Below are 18,033 nucleotides of genomic sequence, written 5' to 3'. Positions count from 1 at the left end.
AGCAGTCAGGGAGTATATTAGAGGTATGGGGAGTAGGGTCATGTGGTAGGGTCGAAGAGCAGCCAGGGAGTGTATTAGAGGTATGGGGAGTAGGGTCATGTGGTAGGGCTGAAGAGCAGTCAGGGAGTATATTAGAGGTATGGGGAGTAGGGTCGAAGAGCAGTCAGGGAGTATATTAGCGGTATGGGGAGTAGGGTCATGTGGTAGGGCTGAAGAGCAGTCAGGGAGTATATCTGGGTGGTGGAAGGTCAGTATGCACTTACTGAGTACATGCCTTATGCTAGCATCAAATAGGCTTCCTGCATTTATCGCATCAAGTAGCCTGATTTCAGATGTGTCAATGTAAACAGCTCTTCTTGCAAAGCATGTTGACGTTTTAAATCCAAATATTGGGGCTATATTAATCCAACTATCCACAATAATCATACACTGAGTATACCAAACATTAGGAACACCTTCCTAATATTGAGTTGCATCCCCCTCCCCCTTTTGCCCTTACAACASMCTACATTTGTCAGGGCATGGACTCTACAGGATGTCGAAAACGTTCCACAGGGATTCTCGCCCATGTTGACTTCAATGCTTCCCACAGTTATGTCAAGTTGGCTGGATGTCCTTTGGGTGGTTCCTGATACACACAGGAAACGGTTGAGTGTGAAAAACCCAGCAGCATTGCAATTCTTGACAAAAACCATACCCTGTTCAAAGGCACTTAAATATTTTTATTGCCCGTTCACCCTCTGAATGGCTCACATACACAATCTATGTATCAATTGTTTCGATGCTTAAAAATCCTTCTTTAACCGGTCTCCTCCCTTTCATCTACACTGATTGAAGTAGATTTAACAAGTGAAATCAATAAGGGACCTTAGCTTTCACCTGGATTCACCTGGTCAGTCTATTTCATGGAAAGAGCAGGTGTTCTTAATGTTTTGTATACTCAGTGTATTATTGCGTGCATGTATCCGTACTCACTGTTTGGTTCCTGTACATTTAGAACGGGTTAAGAAGGAGCAATGGGACTGAGTGTAGACTACTGCAGAATACTGTATATTATTCAAGCTCCACTCAGGCCTCTCATACAGGTTTCCTGTTCAAGAGTTGACACAAAAGTAGATACTAGCTATAATAGGACAATAAATATACCTCAAGCACGTGGAGAAGTGCCAAGAGAAACATCACCTCACTGTATTTAGCTGCAATTGGTAAGCAGTAAATGGTACTCAAGATGCTTCTCGCTGCAAGGGTTTGTGTTGTGTGTGTGTTTACGTGCTAGAGAGCAAGCGGGACAAGTGCAGGCCTGTATTGAAAGACAGCCAGCTCAAATGCAACGTGTCCTTCATTTGATAACAGTGAATGAACACTGGCTAAATCATGAATGATAAAAAAAAACTGTCATTGTGACAAGAACTGGCTGATCAAGGAGTGGCTCAAGCTCAAAAGTAAGGCTGTGACAATTATGGAATTTTGGGTAAAGATTATAGCTAGTATCTAATTGTCATGCAAATCGCCAGTTATTGTCACAACTGTCATTTTTGTTGAAAAATGTTTTGAGCTTGTAATGCTCTTTAAAAATGTCCTACAAAATACCTAATAAATACAATACAGCTTTGAAGACACTCGTCTCAAAAACKAATAGTTTTGACTGCTGGCAACTTTAGGAAATGACGCTTCTCCTCCCAACCCTGCCGTTCTGCTAGAATAATGATTACCACAAACTTTACTCACTTTATGTAAAAATAAGAAAAACTGCTAATCCGATAAACTAGATCTACTTGAAAATAAAGTACAACCCCCCCCCCCCCTAAAATAACTAGGGTTATTGCCCATAATTGTTGGTTACATGATAATTGTGCAAGCTACATTTCATTGACGCTTTCTCCATCAACTTTCAATTCTAGTCAAAATATCCTGTTTCAATGTTCTCTATATCTTTCCCCTTGCATCATATATCTCAAACATGTACAATCTTCTAGAAAATATAACTTGATATTCAATTCACTAGGTCTATATCCATACCTTTCATTGACTATCAAATCATTTTCATATATTCGATGCCAACAAAGCATTCCATGGCATTACCTGCCATGGCAGTACTGTATTAACAGCATTCCAACGTAGCACCTGCCAGTATAGTACAGTATCAACAGCATTCCATGGCATCACCTGCCAGTATAGTACAGTACCAACAGCATTATATGGCAGCACCTGCCAATATAGTACAGTATCAACAGCATTCCATGGCAGCACCACATCCAGTCATTGAGCCAAATGAATGATGAATGAATATAGGAGAAACACTGGCAGGGATATGAGGGATAATATACAGGGATATGAGGGATTATATACAGGGATATGAGAGATTATATACAGGGATATGAGGTATAATATACAGGGATATGAGGTATATACAGGGATGTGAAGGATTATATACAAGGATATGAGGCGAATTATATACAGGGATATGGTATAATATACAGGGATATGAGGGATTATATACAGGGATATGAGGTATAATATACAGGGATATGAGGGATTATATACAGGGATATGAGGGATAATATAGCCTAGTCTTGCCTAGAGCAGTATATTCTTAAATCATTTTGTAATGTTAAAAGTCATGGTGTTGTCCATGAACTAAACATCCTATGCTGAACATTTAGAGGGCATCATCTTCATCGGGTGGTATAAACCAACCTCTAGCAATAACAAAGCAGACAGATGTTCCCCAGCCATTTCGGTGGCACAGGTGTTATAACACACCAGTATGCTGAAAAGTTGTGGGAAAAAAGGAGTGAATGACTTTCTCACTGGTGGTACTGGGCCAATAGCAAACACTATGAATAAAGAAAGCACACAGCATATGCTGCTCCTAAATGTTTAAATTTAATCTGGCAGCTGAATGGGCTCGGGCGGTRTACTGTATACCGCATATACCGGGGTATTTGGAAATAGCCACAGGATTGTTTTTCAATACCGTTGAAACAATTTATTTACATTTTTATTAATAAATTGGAATATTTATTGCTACTTTTTAAGTAAATACCTGCAGTCAACTTGTGCAATACGCTACGAGATAAAGTTCTGCATTCTTCATTTCACATTACTAAGCTTACTGGTAGTTCCCAGTCACGTTTGTTTATAAGCACACAGCAACGAGAGACCGGAGCCTTGTGAGTCACTCACGGTTGTGCAGCACGCGCCAGGTGATCTAGTTACAGTATGGAATTCACAACTAAATGTTTGCCGGCTAGATATCTTATAACTATTAAGTGAATTGTCTAAAATGTGCTAAATTCTCTGCAGTTGTGCATTTGGTTTGCTAACTTAGTAGCCTTGCCATCTAATATTCGTTTAGTCGGTGCCGCAAACAGTGAGTAGCATTTTGAGTTCCTTGTATAACTTTATGAGCTGGAATGTCTGTCCTGCAAATAGTTTGTATCAGAGACTGTATGAGATGTTTGCATGCATTCGTTAGCATTTAGCTAGAATTCGCTATGGGATTTTACATGTACCTGTTATTATTGCTAACATTCGTAGTGAAAATAGCACCCCTTGGTTTCAGTGCTGGTATTAACGAATATCCAGGGATGGCACAAGGTCAGAATGAAGGTATGACAATCTGGATACCGCCCAAGCCTAGTGCTGAAGCACAATTTTACTATGGTGTAAGTTATATGAAAGCAATTGGGAGCAGCATATGCAGTGCTTATTCAGCAACATTTTTGAGTAACAAAGTAATGAAGAGTATGAATGGCTAGTCAGCTAATAATTGAAGCAGCCTGAAATGGCTGTGTTGTGTGGAGAGTTCTTATGGAAGAAACTTGACATGACTCATCTGCTGCTCATGCTGTAGCCACTGATTATGCATTTGTTAAAACTATTATGAAGCCGACTAACTTGAGACTTGATAGCTAAACAATTGCTGAACTAATATTCTGCAGCATCACACCAATTAAGAAGAGACCCAAATACATGTTAAATAAATTAACTGACATGTAAGGTTCTTCTCTCAATGCTGTATTCCAATCAAATTCTCTTGCTTATCTTTCAGCCTGAGTAGACTGTTTCAAGTTCTTCAAAACTGCTAAGACTAAACAAACTGACCAAGACTTCCAAGCAAAGAGGCCTCCGCCTACTCTAATCATTGTTGCTGTACTACAATCATTTTGTAGACTACATGTTTCAAGGGTTCAGAGATATTTAGGTCACCTTTGACCCACATTACTCTCAATACTGGCTAATACATTTAACATTTAAGTCATTTAGCAGACGCTCTTATCCAGAGCGACTTACAACTTCAGCTGTCGGTTATTGGCTTATACTAAGTATAGGCTCTGACAGTAGCTCATGAGTTGAATCTAGCCTACATCAAAACAAGATGTTATATCTGCATCTGAGGCATCAAATATCCTGCCCAAACGTATTGTGTGACTGAACATACAACTAAATACAACTTCCATTCAATGCACCAGGCTTTGGGAATAATAGAAAATTCCCTTGTAAGTGTTTACATTGCCAACATTTATCCAGACCCCTTGAGTTTTCCCACATTTTGTTACGTTACAGCCTTATTTAAAAATAGCTTTTTCCCCTTATCAATCTACACACAATTCCCCATAATTTCTATAAAAAWATACAAATAAAATGGAATATCACATGTACATACACTACCGTTCAAAAGTTTGGGGTCACTTAAAAATGTCCTAATTTTTTGTCCATTAAAATAACACCTCACAAGTCCTCAACTGGCAGCTTCATTAAATAGTACCCAAAAAACACCAGTCTCAACATCAACAGTGAAGAGGAGACTCCGGGATGCTGGCATTATGGCTTTTTCTTTGCAACTGCCTAGAAGACCAGCATCCCGGAGTCGCCTCTTCACTGTTGACGTCGAGACTGGTGTTTTGCGGGTACTATTTAATGAAGCTGCCAGTTGAGGACTTGTGAGGCATCTGTTTCTCAAACTAGACACTCTAATGTACTTGTCCTCTTGCTCAGTTGTGCACCGGGGCCTCCCACTCCTCTTCCAATTCTGGTTAGAGACAGTTTGCGCTGTTCTGTGAATGGAGTGGTACACAGCGTTGTACGAGATCTTCAGTTTCTTCATTTCTCAGAACAAGAATAGACTGACAAGTTTCAGAACCCACAAATGCTRATGCTCCAGATACTCAACTAGAGAAGGCCAGTTGTATTGCTTCTTTAACAAAGAACAACAGTTTTCAGCTGTGCTAAAATAATTGCAAAAGAGTTCTAATGATAAATTAGCCTTTTAAAATGATAAACTTGGATTAGCTAACACAACGTGCCATTGGAACACAGGAGAGATGGTTGCTGATAATGGGCCTCTGTACGCCTATGTAGATATTCCATTTTTAAAAATCTGCYGTTTCCAGCTACAATAGTCGTTTACAACATTAACAATGCCTACACTGTATTTCTRATCAATTTGATGTTATTTTAATGGACAAAAAAATGCAGTTTCTTTCGAAAACAAGGACATTTCTAAGTGACCCCAAACTTTTGAACGGTAGTGTATGTATTCAGACTCTATAATCAGTACTTTGTTGAAGCACCTTTGGAAGCGATTACAGCCTCAAGTATTATTGGGTATGTCGCTACAAGCTTGGCACACCTGTATTTGGGGGATTTCTCCCATTATTCTCTGCAGATCCTCTCAAGCTTYGTCAGGTTGGATGGGGAGCGTCACTGCACAGCTATTTTCAGGTTCCTACAGAGATGTTCGATTGGGTTTAAGTCCGGGCTCTGGCTTGGGCCACTCAAGGACATTCAGAGATTTGTCCCGAAGCYACTCCTCCTCTTGCCTAGGGTTGTTGTCTTGTTGGAAGGTAAACCTTCACCCCARTCTGAGGTCCTGGGCGCTCTAGAGCAGGTTTTCATCAAGGATCTCTCTGTACATTGCTCCGTTCATCTTTCCCTTGAGTCTGACTAGTCTCCCAGTCCATGCCGCTGAAAAACCTCCCCACAGAATGATTCTGCCACCACCACGCTTCACCATAGGGATGGTGCCAGGTTTCCTACAGACGTGACACTTGGCATTCAGGCCAAAAAGTTGAATCTTGGTTTCATCAGACCAGTTAATCTTGTTTCTCATGGTCAGAGTCTGTAGGTGCCTTTTAGCAAACTCCAAGTGGGCTGTCATTTGCCTTTAACTGAGGAGTGGCTTCCGCCTGGCCACTCTACCATAAAGAACTGATTGGTGGAGTGCTGCAGAGATGGTTGTTCTTCTGGAAGATTCTCCCATCGCCACTGAGGAACTCTGGAGCTCTGTCAGAGTGACCATCGGGTTCTTGGTCACCTCCCTTCTACCCCGATTGGCCAACTCTAGGAAGAGTCTTGGTGGTTCCAAACTCCTTCCATTTAAGAATGATGGAGACCACTGTGTTCTTGGGGACCTTCAATGCTGCATAAATGTTTTGGTACCCTTCCCCAGATCTGTGCCTCGACACAATCGTGTCTCGGAGCTCTACAGACAATTCCTTCGACCTCATGGCATGGTTTTTGCTCTGACATGCACTGTCAACTGTGGGACCTTATATAGACAGGTGTGTGCCTTTCCAAATCATCTCCATTCAATTGAATTTACAACAGACGGACTCCAATCAAGTTGTAGAAACATCTCAAGGAAGATCAATGGAAACAGGATGCACCTGAGCTCAATTTCGAGTCTAATAGCAAAGGGTCTGAATACCTATGTAAATAAGGTATCAAAAAATATATATATATTATACATTTGCAAACATTTCCAAAAACCTGTTTTCGCTTTGCCATTACGGGGTATTGTGTGTAGATTTCAGAATAAGGCTGTAACGTAGCAAAATGTGGAAAAAGTCAAGGTGTTTGAATATTTTCCGAAGGCACTGTATCATTACTCATGGAGAACTAACAACATGTTTCATCTGTCAGTGATAAAACTTCCCCTTCATCTGCAGTATTGTCCTGATGCCAACGGTGACCACCACCACTGTGCAATGCATGGCTTCAAACAGCTACTTTGCATTAGTAACAGGATTTCAAATAAGATACCGTTCTTAGTCCACCTTGGCCTAATAGACTCTAAAGAAGGGGGGAAACAATAGCTGGGCAGTTTAACTCAGACACCCGCATAACATTATTTAGCCTACACTACAGACAGAACACTGATGGACAACTTTTCAAGTTCAAACAACTTAAAAAGAGCCCGAAACAGCTCGGTCTATTCAACTCTGTTCTACCTCAGTCAGAACTGAACCACGTATGAAAGCCAGAGAAAAGAGAAAGTGTTGCTGGGGTAGAGAGCAGGGACTCGAGGAGCCAAGAGCGCCCCAGCCATCCCAAGCTCTCTCTATGAGGGAGACATTTGTGTCTCCTTGGTTTGGCTTCTTCCATGTTCCTTGTTTGAAACAGCCCATMTCCTACCTAAGCTGGTTAGGGGTTCCCTTATCTCTGTTACTCTCTCCACCCCATCCTCCTGCTTCACTTTCAGTGCTTTGGGGGAGCTGCGAGAGCTGCTGAGGGAAGGGGAAACAGGAGTTATTCACAGGCAACACAGGCACAGCAACACCAAGATCACACTAATTCGTACAGATTMAGAAACACTAAAAAAATAAACATTGATTGACCATCCCCAAAAGTGGTTAGCAAGGCACTTCATCGTGGTACAGCTTATTTTGTTATCCGTTGTTAAAAGGTAAAGGAGCTGTTCATAGAGACTGAGAGAGATCTGCGAGAGGTATWGCGAAAGACATTGGAAAGATGGAGAAGGCAACGAGCGATAAGATTATTTTAGCGATAAGATGTCTTTGTAAGACTGGTCTATGACTTGAAAGTCAAGGATTCTTTCTGTTTAAGTGTAACTACCCAGGAGATGATTGATTAGGATGCATACAGATGACTACTATGAAGGAGTTTGGTTCAAGGTTTCAGCCAGCAGTGAATTACTAGCACTGTGAAAGTATGGGAGCTCTTAGGAAGAGGACATCCTTCTTAGATTGTAGTCAATACAAAAAAGAAAGCATATTTTGTGTTGGGACTACATTTCCAAAGTTGATGCTATGTTCATCTCCCTTTTCTCCTCTGTCTCCTGTATGTTCATTGCCTGTGTTTGTTTTTGGTAGAAGTTTGAGAAATGCTCTGCAATAGATGATGCCCCCCAAAGTGAAAAGCTACTCCTACTGTCTAACATGCCATGCAAAACCCAGGAGAGCCTGTCAACTGGTTGTCTCTCCATTCAGAGAGCAACACACATCCTGTGGTGTCTGGGCTCACACCACAGGCACTAACTAACTTCACAGATGAGTTATCAAAGTATAGCTGGGCAGGAGCTGGCAACACAATCTACCATCAAAGCTTATGAGGGTATATGAAATGTCCAATCAAAGAGAAGCAGCTTATCAGCATCAATCTGCATGTCAAGCTAGAATATGCTTACACTAGTGTTTCCACMCATTTCTAGTAATCAGCATTAGGCACCGTCTGTCATACCAGTATGGAAAGGAAACAAAAGAGGACTTGAACAGATACCATAAAAGGTGAGATCTCATGAGAAATAAGGTTGTGATTTAGGCCTATTGAAGCACTCATCAGTTCACCCGTCCTGGTGTTTTATTCATGCTCTTGTTAACTCAGACAGCAGAAGTAAGTTATTATCTAGCATAAGAAAATACAATCGCTTCTATTTGAGAACGATGTTTGCGCCGTGGCGAACACGAGTTGGAGTTTAAGTACTGCCAACAACACCTGACAGTAGCACACTATTATAATTAGGGTTAGGGTTAGTGCTCTCAGTTGGAGAAAAATGGCATGGTCACAGGAAAAGTGTAACAACCTCTCCATTACCAACCAAAACATTTAGCTTATCTACGTAGCTACTGGTAAGTAGCTACCACTTCAAACGGAATGATCAAAATTGAGGCCCATTCTTCAGTGGCACCTTCAGTGGCACCTTCCTAATTATAAGCATGTTATACCAGCGTTAGTGACAGCACAGTTTATGACGCATTTTGAAATTAGTGTTATCAAATACAAATGACACAGAATTGGTCAGTCTGACAAAAAGGTGCTTAATTTATAAAAAATGAATGGCTTAAAGTGTTATCTACATATCTTTTGGTTAGAGTGAATAGGACGACCGGTAAACTCCCAAACACACCGGCTGACATTTGTATTACTTCTAGAGATTGGGTTTAATCAGTTTATGCAAATGAACCAGAGTGCATTGCATGAACATGTCAGAACGACTAGGAGCTTAGTTAGTTAAGGTAAGACAAGGATTGATTGCAACCTATTCATTGTATGGCTGGGAGAGATGCTCCCTGTCCGCGATCACCCCAACTCTGTCTCTTTTCATTCATTTCTACATACTTACTTTTATTGCTTTTATTGCAGACTTGGTAATATTGGTCATCTTGGCCTTGGAGATCGGAGGTTTGTACTCATTCAGAGAGTAGAGCTGAAAGACAAAAAGCGATGGAAACAAACCTTTTAAACATCTAATATAATATACAGTCATTAAATCAGACAAGAAACAATTGTCAGGGCTAAGGCTTCAGAGAAATGGCAAATATTTAACTTGAAATGCATTTGAAGAGTTTGTACAGTAGGCTACATAGGCCAGGGAAGGAGTGTAGTCAAAGTGTTTGAAGACACTTAGGGCTTCCTTTATTATGAACACAAAGATCAATCAAGAAATAGCCTCCAGTCTATTTACTTGTTTTTTTCAGTAGCTGAAAAAGTAGTTTGTGTGTTGATACTATTGGGGATGATGCTGATCTTTTAATTTTCTGTATGTTGTCAATGGTATCCGATTTAATGGTTCATGTTATGTAATTCTACACAGGCACACCATGTCATGTGGCCACATCGCCATTTGTAAGGCTTGTTGCAACATCAGTCCTAATTTTGCATGTYCGCTATCCAGATCATGAGTATCTAGCTATCGAGTGCTAGCTTACTAGCAAGCTAGCCAAGTTAACTTGTCACACCAGTTGAATTGTGCACTGTAGGACTAGTTTAGACATGCATTATTGCTATAGAGTTCTTAACTAGATAAGTTAGTTAAGGTAAGTTCACACGAGATTGAGCAATAACAGGTCTGTGTGTGAACTAGATGGTAATTGTACATGATGTACAATTAGTGGGACTTCCTTTACCACTTTAAAATATATATTTTTAAAGTGGTAGTTACTTTACTATTTAAACTTTACTATTTAAAGCAAAGCCGTATTAAAGTATTTATGGTTTTGAAAAATGTCATAGTAGTGGTAGTGTTGGTGACTGGGTATATTTGAAAAAGTAGGTAGATGAAAAGTTAGGATAGCCTGAACATATTAAAGTTGGTTTGCTGTATCAAGCTTGAACGGTTCGAGGTTACTGTTGGTGGGTTATGTTATGCTAATTTATGCACATTTATATAGGATAGTCTGGAAAACATGTTAAGTTGGGATAGTCTGAACATGTGAAAGTTGGTTTGGTGTCCCTAGCTTGAACAGTTCAAGATTGACTGTTGGTGAGTTATTTTATGAATTGCTACCTCTGTATTCCTGTGGTTCTCATTCAAACGCATGCAATTTATGCAAACTTTAAAAGCTTATAGTTAAATTATATACAGCATCAAAAATATTTTGACAAGCAATCTGAGTAGAGAGCGTTAGTTTGGAGTTAATMGCTTAAGCGGTGAAACAGGAGATCTAGAATTTTAGATTAGTTTACAATTCTAGTATATGGCCCTCTTTTTGCCATTGAAATACATCGGTATCCATCGCAAGGGCTGCTTAATGACGCGATATGAGAGAGGTGTTAGTTGACGTTAGCTAGGTGCTTTTCGTCACTCTAAACTCCGACAAACAGTTGTAACCCTCTACTCTAAGTTTGTGAGAGTATCCTGTGCAACAGCTCCGCCTGAGTTGCTCAATGATGAGACATAAGAAAGCTGTTAGCTGACATTAGCGAGCTTATTTTTTCGTCACTCTAAACTCCTACAAACACCTGGAACTTTTTATTGGTAGAAGATATTTTTGTTCAGAAGCCAGATTTGAATAGCAGTGAAGTAGAGGAGTTTGTCTGACTTGTTAGAGTGGTCAAAACAGCAGTGTTTAAAAATACAGTGCATTCAGAAAGAATTCAGACCCCTTGACTTTTTCCACATTTTGTTACCTTACAGCCTTATTCTAAAATGTATTAAATTATTAGTTTCCCCTCAATCTACACACAATACCCTATAATGACAAAGCAAAAATGTAATTTTTTTTCGAAATTGTAGCTAATGTTTTTTTTATTATCCGCCGAGTGGCGGAGCGGTCTAGGGCACTGCATCTCAGTGCAAAAGGCGTCCACTGCAGTCCCTAGTTGGAATCCAGGCTGCATCACATCTGGCCGTGATTGGGAGTCCCATAGGGCGGCGCACAATCGGCCCAGCATCGTCCGGGTTCGGCAGTCATTGTGAATAAGGATTTGTTCTTAACTGACTTGCCTAATTAAATAAAGGTTAAATAAAAATAAATGTTAAACATAAGTATTCAGACCCTTAGCTATGAGACTCGAAATTGAGCCCAGGTGCGTCCTGTTTCCATTGATCATCCTTGAGGTGTTTCTACAACTTGGACATGATTTGGAAAGGAGTTGGAGTTCACCAAAATACCTAAAAGACTCTGACCATGAGAAACAAGATTCTCTGGTCTGATGATTCAACTCTTTGGTCTGAATGCCAAGCTTCACATCTGGGGGAAACCTCGCACCATCCCTACGGTGAAGCATGGTGGTGGCAGCACCCTGCTGTGGGGAGGTTTTTCAGCGACTGGGAGACTAGTCAGGATCGAGGAGAAGATGAATAGAGCAAAGTACAGAGGTCCTTGATGAAAAWCTGCTCCACGGCGCTCCGGACCTCAGACTGGGGCGAATGCTCACCTTCCAACAGAACAACGACCCTAAGCACTCAGCCAAGACAACGCACTAGTGGCTTCAGGACAAGTCTCTGAATGTCCTTGACTGGCCCAGCCATAGCACGGACGTGAACCCGATCATACATCTCTGGGGAGACCTGAAAATAGCTGTGCAGCGATGCCCCCCCCCCCCCATCCAACCTTGAGATTATCTTTTATTTTATTTAACCTTTAACTAGGTTAGTCAGTTAAGAACAAATTCTTATTTACAATGACGGCCTACCAAAAGGCAAAAGACCTCCTGCGGGGACGGAGGCTGGGATTTAAAAAAATCCCCAAATACCAAGCATGTAGCGTCATACACAAGAAGACTCAAGGACTTAATCACTGCCAAAGGTGCTTCAACAAAGTACTGACGAAAGGGTCTGAATACTTATGTAAATGTGATATTTTTTTTTATACATTTGTAAAAATGTATAAAAACCTGTTTTTATTTTGTCATTATGGGGTATTGTGTGTAGATTAATGATGGGGGAAACTATTTAATCCATTTTAGAGTAAGGCTGTAACGTAACAAAATGTAGAAAAGGTCAAAGGGTCTGAATACTTTCAGAATGCACCCGGTTAAGTCCAGTCGGTGTTTTGCTTGGCACTTGGGCCTAACAAATCCTACCAATTAGGCGTACGAGTATCGTTTTGTGATATTTAATTCAGTTCCAACCATGGCAGTTATTGGTCCAACTGGGATTCTTGGGAGGTCCATACCCTATTGGATATGACATTTAAAATGGTTAGGGTTAGATAAGGGTTATGGTGGAGGTTAAGGTTAAGGATGTCCCATGGATCCCGGATAGCACTAACTACATGTGTCTGCTTTGTCATCATGGAGCATTGTGTTTAGATTGATAAAATATATATATTTCAGAATAAGCCTGTGAAGTAACAAAATGTGGAAAAAGTCATGGGGTCTGAATACTTTCCTAATGCACTGTAGTTAGAGAAAATGTTGATGCGGTTACTTAAACAGCTATAACGTTTTTTTCATTTCAAATGCTCTAACTTTTTGTCTAAATCGATTGCAAAGTGATCAAAGCTGACGAGTCAAAAGTTACATTGTTTACAGTGTGTGTTRGAAGTGATTATGTAACAATGTGGAGCTTTAACATGTTGAAAAAAGTCCTATTAAAGTTAATGAAGATGGACAAAGAAAGTGTTTAAAATGTATAAATATCAAAACGTTTGTTTGCAAGCACACTATTCCAGACCAGTCTGCACATTTTAAAGTTTGAATTTTGTTTCCAGTTTAAATTGTGTAAAACGAGTAGCGTGTAGAAGAATAAGAATGAGGAAAATGTGAAGTTGGGACTTGAGAAACCAGAAGTCCCATCTAATTACTGCATACCAGTCAGACGAATTGACTCGACCACTTGGCTGCACGAAATGTGTGCGCAAACTGGCAAGGCGCTGGCGCACGCGCGATGTCCAAGCAAAATACGTTTGGAACCAAATATATTTGCTAACTTACTACATATAGTGTAGGTACCTAGTCATACAAAGTAAATTATTGGTTTACTGCACACGGCCACCACGCTAAAACATAACATTAGCTACCTAGCTAACGTTAGCCGTTTTACCCGGCTTTGCTAGGCATAGCTTGGCTAACATTGTTAGTTAGCTCGCCAGCAAACCTTTACAGTTGAATGTGACAGGTAATAAATTAACTAGTTAACTAAATAAGATTGGGCGGTGTACACGGGTTGTAGCTAGTTATTTTTAAGCTGTTTGAGTTAGCTTCGCTGAGTGAGTTTAGCTATTACGTCAGCTAACTAACGTTAGCTAAACATTCTTGGCGCACTCTGCCAGATTGCAATGTGGCTAACAGTACAGTAGTTGGTACAGTACCTAGCTACAGTTCGCTTAATTTAGCATAGTTATTTGACCAAATTACGATATAGCTTCGCTTACACGTACAAATACTAAATGGGTGGTGAATATTCATAGGCGAAGCAAACCGTGTCTACTGAAAAGATGAGGCCTTGTATTTCGTTGCCCTTCTCCCCATTTTCTACTTGACGCCAATCATACAATTCGCTAACAGTCACTTCCATTGAAATGGGGGGGGAAATCATACAAACCTCGTCGTTGAATGCTTTGACTGACTCCATGGTGTTGTATTTTGGGTTCGCTGTAAAATGTTTATATTGTTCTCAACAAMCGGCTTGATGCATACATGCTCTGGCTTGGTGAGATGGAGGAGATTGCCAATATGGCGCACAACTACAACGAAATCCAATACGAACAGTACACAGAAACCAGCGAACCCAAGTGTCACACACTGGCATTGCAGGTCCAGTAGACAAATGAAAGTAATTGGCGACGACTCGTGGCCAACAAATCCTATAACACCCCGATAGTTTATTCAAATAAGCACACTCTGTCAGAGGAATAAAATACAAAGACACAAATATATTTATAACGCAGAGCATTTAAACGCTTTAATACTCTTACAGGCAATTAATGATAATTGACCAATGAAAATATAGAATTGTACACACCTTACACTTATGTACAATTATTGTATTTAAAATATTTACCACACAGCTAAATCATCTAAATTACAATTCATGATGAATTGTTGCTGGCACAAAATGTTATGATTGCATAACAACATCTCCATGGATCTGAATGTAACATCTATCACATACAGCAATGTTCAATGAAAATGTATCCAGGCAAACCCACAACAGTATCATGATCCTAATGTAAACAAGATAACAGTCTAAGTCACAGTACTAGTCAAGGCAGTACTAGTGCATGTCTGTGGCACTGTTAGTAAAACTATTAGAAAATAAAACCTTGTCCTATGGGCTACTGATCATGTTGCAAAATAAACACTTGGAAATACATTTTCTGAGAGATGGTTCACATGTACCCAATGTTCCATCACTCACTACTTAAAATAACACAAAAACAAGCAAACACAAATACTGTAYACATTGAAACATAATTTTGTTAGATCTCTAAACATAAAAAGATAAATTACAACAACATTAACAATATAAAGCCATATAATTAAATCCAATCAACCAAATGTTTGCACATACTCCATTTAAGAACTTTTTTTTTTAAATACACTATTCTTATCATGAGTCCACTTAGTGGCAAGACAACATGAGCTGCTTCCTATTGTATGTAGTTTGATAAAAACACAGCCTAAGTACAACTATTAGTGCTACTGGGTTATGGGTAGACAATGGCAATGAGTCTTATAAAACTCTGAGTAAAAGTTGCCCTTAGGCACAGGTCCACAATCAGCTCATCCATCCCAAATCCTATTAATAAGCATTAGTGGGAGAAACTCAAAACTGACATTAGATCAGTGTTTAGGGGCAACTTCATCCTACTCCCTTATAAACTGGTCTCCACAAAGGAGACAGCGATGGCATTGGCTGCTGCTGCGGAAGGCTCTACCTGTGCTGCCACCTGGTGTACATGCTTGAGACAGATCTCCTGGAGCAAAGGTGTGTTGGCCTCTTTCCATTCCCTGAATCTGGGCGAGGTGAGGTCAGGGTCTGACAGCACCTGCTCGATGGTCAACAGGTCTGCCTCCTTGGCCTGAGTCAAAGGGGAAGAGAGAGAGAGAGTGTAACTATGCTCAAGGGTCTCAATACTTGCAATACTATTCAAAATGACACATAAACAGCACATACAATTAGTACAGAAAACAAGGACAACAATTTGATACTGCCACCTATGTGGTGATAAACTGATCAAAACAAAAGCATACAATAATTCTAGTCAAGTTGGCAGATGTACCTTTAGCGTGCTGTTGAGGGTCCTGATGAGATGCAGTTTCTCGTTAATGTCCTGGTTTTTGCATCGCTTTATAAAGGAGGCTCTGAAGTCCCTCTTGGTGGATGGTTTGCGGTCTCCTATGGGAGAGAGGCTGGCCTGTTTGAGGTGGATGTACAATCTCTCCATCTCATCAGACGAGGCTTCGTGGTTCACTGCAAGAATAATACAATGGACAACTTCACATTTCAGCAGAAGAATATTGATATATTACTACTTCACAAAAATCCCAAAAGATGAGGTTTGGGATCAATTTCCTTAATCAAAAATGGTTAAACAGAATATTAAGTGATTTAAAGCTCATTGACAGTATTTACATAGTTTTGACTATAACTGCTTCGGTTAATCTTTTTTTCCAACTGGTTAATTGACAGTCATTAGAAAATGTACTGTATTCTTAGCACAGGAGGCTGCTGAGGGGAGAACGGCTCATAATAATGGCCGGAACGGAGCAAATGGAATGGCATCAAACACCTGGAAACTATGTGTTTGATACCATTCCACTTATTCCGCTCCAGTTATGACTACGAGCCCATTCTCCCCAATTAAGGTGCCACCAACCTTCTGTGATTCTTATCCAAAACTGCGAAAACAGGACGATAAACAGCCACTTTTCGTGGCTGTTTATTTACCACCACAGACAGATTCTGGCACTAAGACCGCACTGATTCAGCTGTATAAGGAAATAAGCAAACAGGAAACCACTCACCCAGAGGCGGCGCTCCTAGTGGCCGGGGACTTTAATGCAGGGAAACTTAAATAAGTTCTACCAAATTTCTATCAACATGTTAAATGTGCAACCAGAGGGAAACAAATTGTAGATCACCTGTACTCCAAACACAGAGACGCGTACAAAGTTCTCCCTCGCCCTTCATTTGGTAAATCCGACCACAACTCTATCCTCCCGATTCCTGCTTAAAGGCAAAAAYTAAAGCAGCAAGTACCAGTGACTCGGTCTATAAAAAAGTGGTCAGATGACGCAGATGCTAAGCTACAGGACTGTTTTCCTATCACAGACTGGAACATGTTCCGGGATTCTTCCGATGGCATTAAGGAGCACACCACATCAGTCACTGGCTTTATCAATAAGTGCATCGAGGACGTCGTCCCAACAGTGACAGTACGTACATACCCCAACCAGAAGCCATGGATTACAGGCAACATCCGTACTGAGCTAAAGGGTAGAGCTGCCGCTTTCAAGATGCTGGACTCTAACCCGGAAGTTTACAAGAAATCCTGCTATGCACTGCGACGAACCATCACAGACAAAGCGTCAATACAGGACTAAGATTGAATCATACTACACCGACTCYAACGCTCGTCTTATGTGGCAGGGCTTGCAAACTATTACAGACTACAAAGGGAAGCACAGCTACGAGCTTCCCAGTGACACAAGCCTACCAGACGAGCTATATCACTTCTATGCTTGCTTCGAGGCAAGCAACACTGACGCATSCATGAGAGCATCAGCTGTTCCGGACGACTGTGTGATCATGCTCTCCGTAGCCGACGTGAGTAAGACCTTTAAACAGGTCAACATACACAAGGCTGAGRGGCCAGATGGATTACCAGGACGTGTGCTCCGGGCATGTGCTGACCAACTGGCAGGTGTCTCCACTGACATTTTCAACATGTCCCTGATTGAGTCTGTAATACCAACATGTTTCAAGCAGACCACCATAGTCCCTGTGCCCAAGAACACAAAGGCAACCTGCCTAAATGACTACAGACCCGTAGCACTCACGTCCATAGCCATGAAGTGCTTTGAAACACCATCATCCCAGAAACCCTAGACCCACTCCAATTTGCATACCGCCCAAACAGATCCACAGATGATGCAATCTCTATTGCACTCCACACTGCCCTTTCCCACCTGGACAAAAGGAAAACCTATGTGAGAATGCTATTCATTGACTACAGCTCAGCGTTCAACACCATAGTACCCTCAAAGCTCATCACTAAGCTAAGGTTCCTGGGACTAAACACCTCCCTCTGCAACTCCTGGACTTCCTGACGGGCCGCCCCCAGGTGGTGAGGGTAGGTAGCAACACATCTGCCACGCTGATCCTCAACACTGGAGCTCCACAGGGGTGCGTGCTCAGTCCCCTCCTGTACTCCCTGTTCACCCACGACTGCATGGCCAGGCACGACTCCAACACCATCATTAAGTTTGAAGACACAACAGTGGTAGGCCTGATCACAGACAACGATGAGACAGCCTATATGGAGGAGGTCAGAGACCTGGCCGTGTGGTGCCAGAATAACAACCTATCCCTCAACGTAACCAAGACTAAGGAGATGA

The 18,033-nt window shown here is 41.0% G+C and overlaps 2 protein-coding genes and 1 long non-coding RNA gene across 6 annotated transcripts in view; 1 reads left to right on the top strand and 2 right to left on the bottom strand.

Annotated features, from left to right (window-relative positions):
- The window catches only part of LOC139028241 (uncharacterized), a 5,816-nt gene extending 5,504 nt beyond the window's left edge, over positions 1-312 (top strand). For both annotated transcript variants that reach the window (XR_011480430.1, XR_011480429.1), the window contains exon 3: positions 6-312. This is a non-coding gene — a long non-coding RNA (uncharacterized lncRNA). The remainder of the gene's footprint in view (positions 1-5) is intronic.
- Positions 1-14,179, bottom strand: part of LOC111968838 (SR-related and CTD-associated factor 8) — a 48,463-nt gene extending 34,284 nt beyond the window's left edge. Inside the window, exons 1-2 of the mRNA XM_023994738.2 lie at positions 14,015-14,179; positions 9,368-9,451 (exon numbers count right to left, since the gene is read on the bottom strand). Coding sequence (XP_023850506.1) covers positions 9,368-9,451; positions 14,015-14,044 — 114 coding nt within the window. The 5' untranslated portion in view covers positions 14,045-14,179. The remainder of the gene's footprint in view (positions 1-9,367; positions 9,452-14,014) is intronic.
- A 167-nt stretch (positions 14,180-14,346) lies between these two features.
- Positions 14,347-18,033, bottom strand: part of LOC111968834 (connector enhancer of kinase suppressor of ras 3-like) — a 78,586-nt gene continuing 74,899 nt past the window's right edge. For all 3 annotated transcript variants that reach the window (XM_023994724.2, XM_070445217.1, XM_023994725.2), the window contains 2 exons: positions 15,696-15,886; positions 14,347-15,494 (listed from right to left, as the gene is read on the bottom strand). In XM_023994724.2, the coding sequence (XP_023850492.1) occupies positions 15,288-15,494; positions 15,696-15,886 (398 nt within the window). In that variant the 3' untranslated portion in view covers positions 14,347-15,287. The remainder of the gene's footprint in view (positions 15,495-15,695; positions 15,887-18,033) is intronic.

Source organism: Salvelinus sp. IW2-2015, linkage group LG9 (assembly GCF_002910315.2).
Source record: "Salvelinus sp. IW2-2015 linkage group LG9, ASM291031v2, whole genome shotgun sequence".
Classification (NCBI taxonomy): Eukaryota; Metazoa; Chordata; class Actinopteri; order Salmoniformes; family Salmonidae; genus Salvelinus; species Salvelinus sp. IW2-2015.
This window is presented reverse-complemented; position numbering and strand designations above follow the sequence as displayed.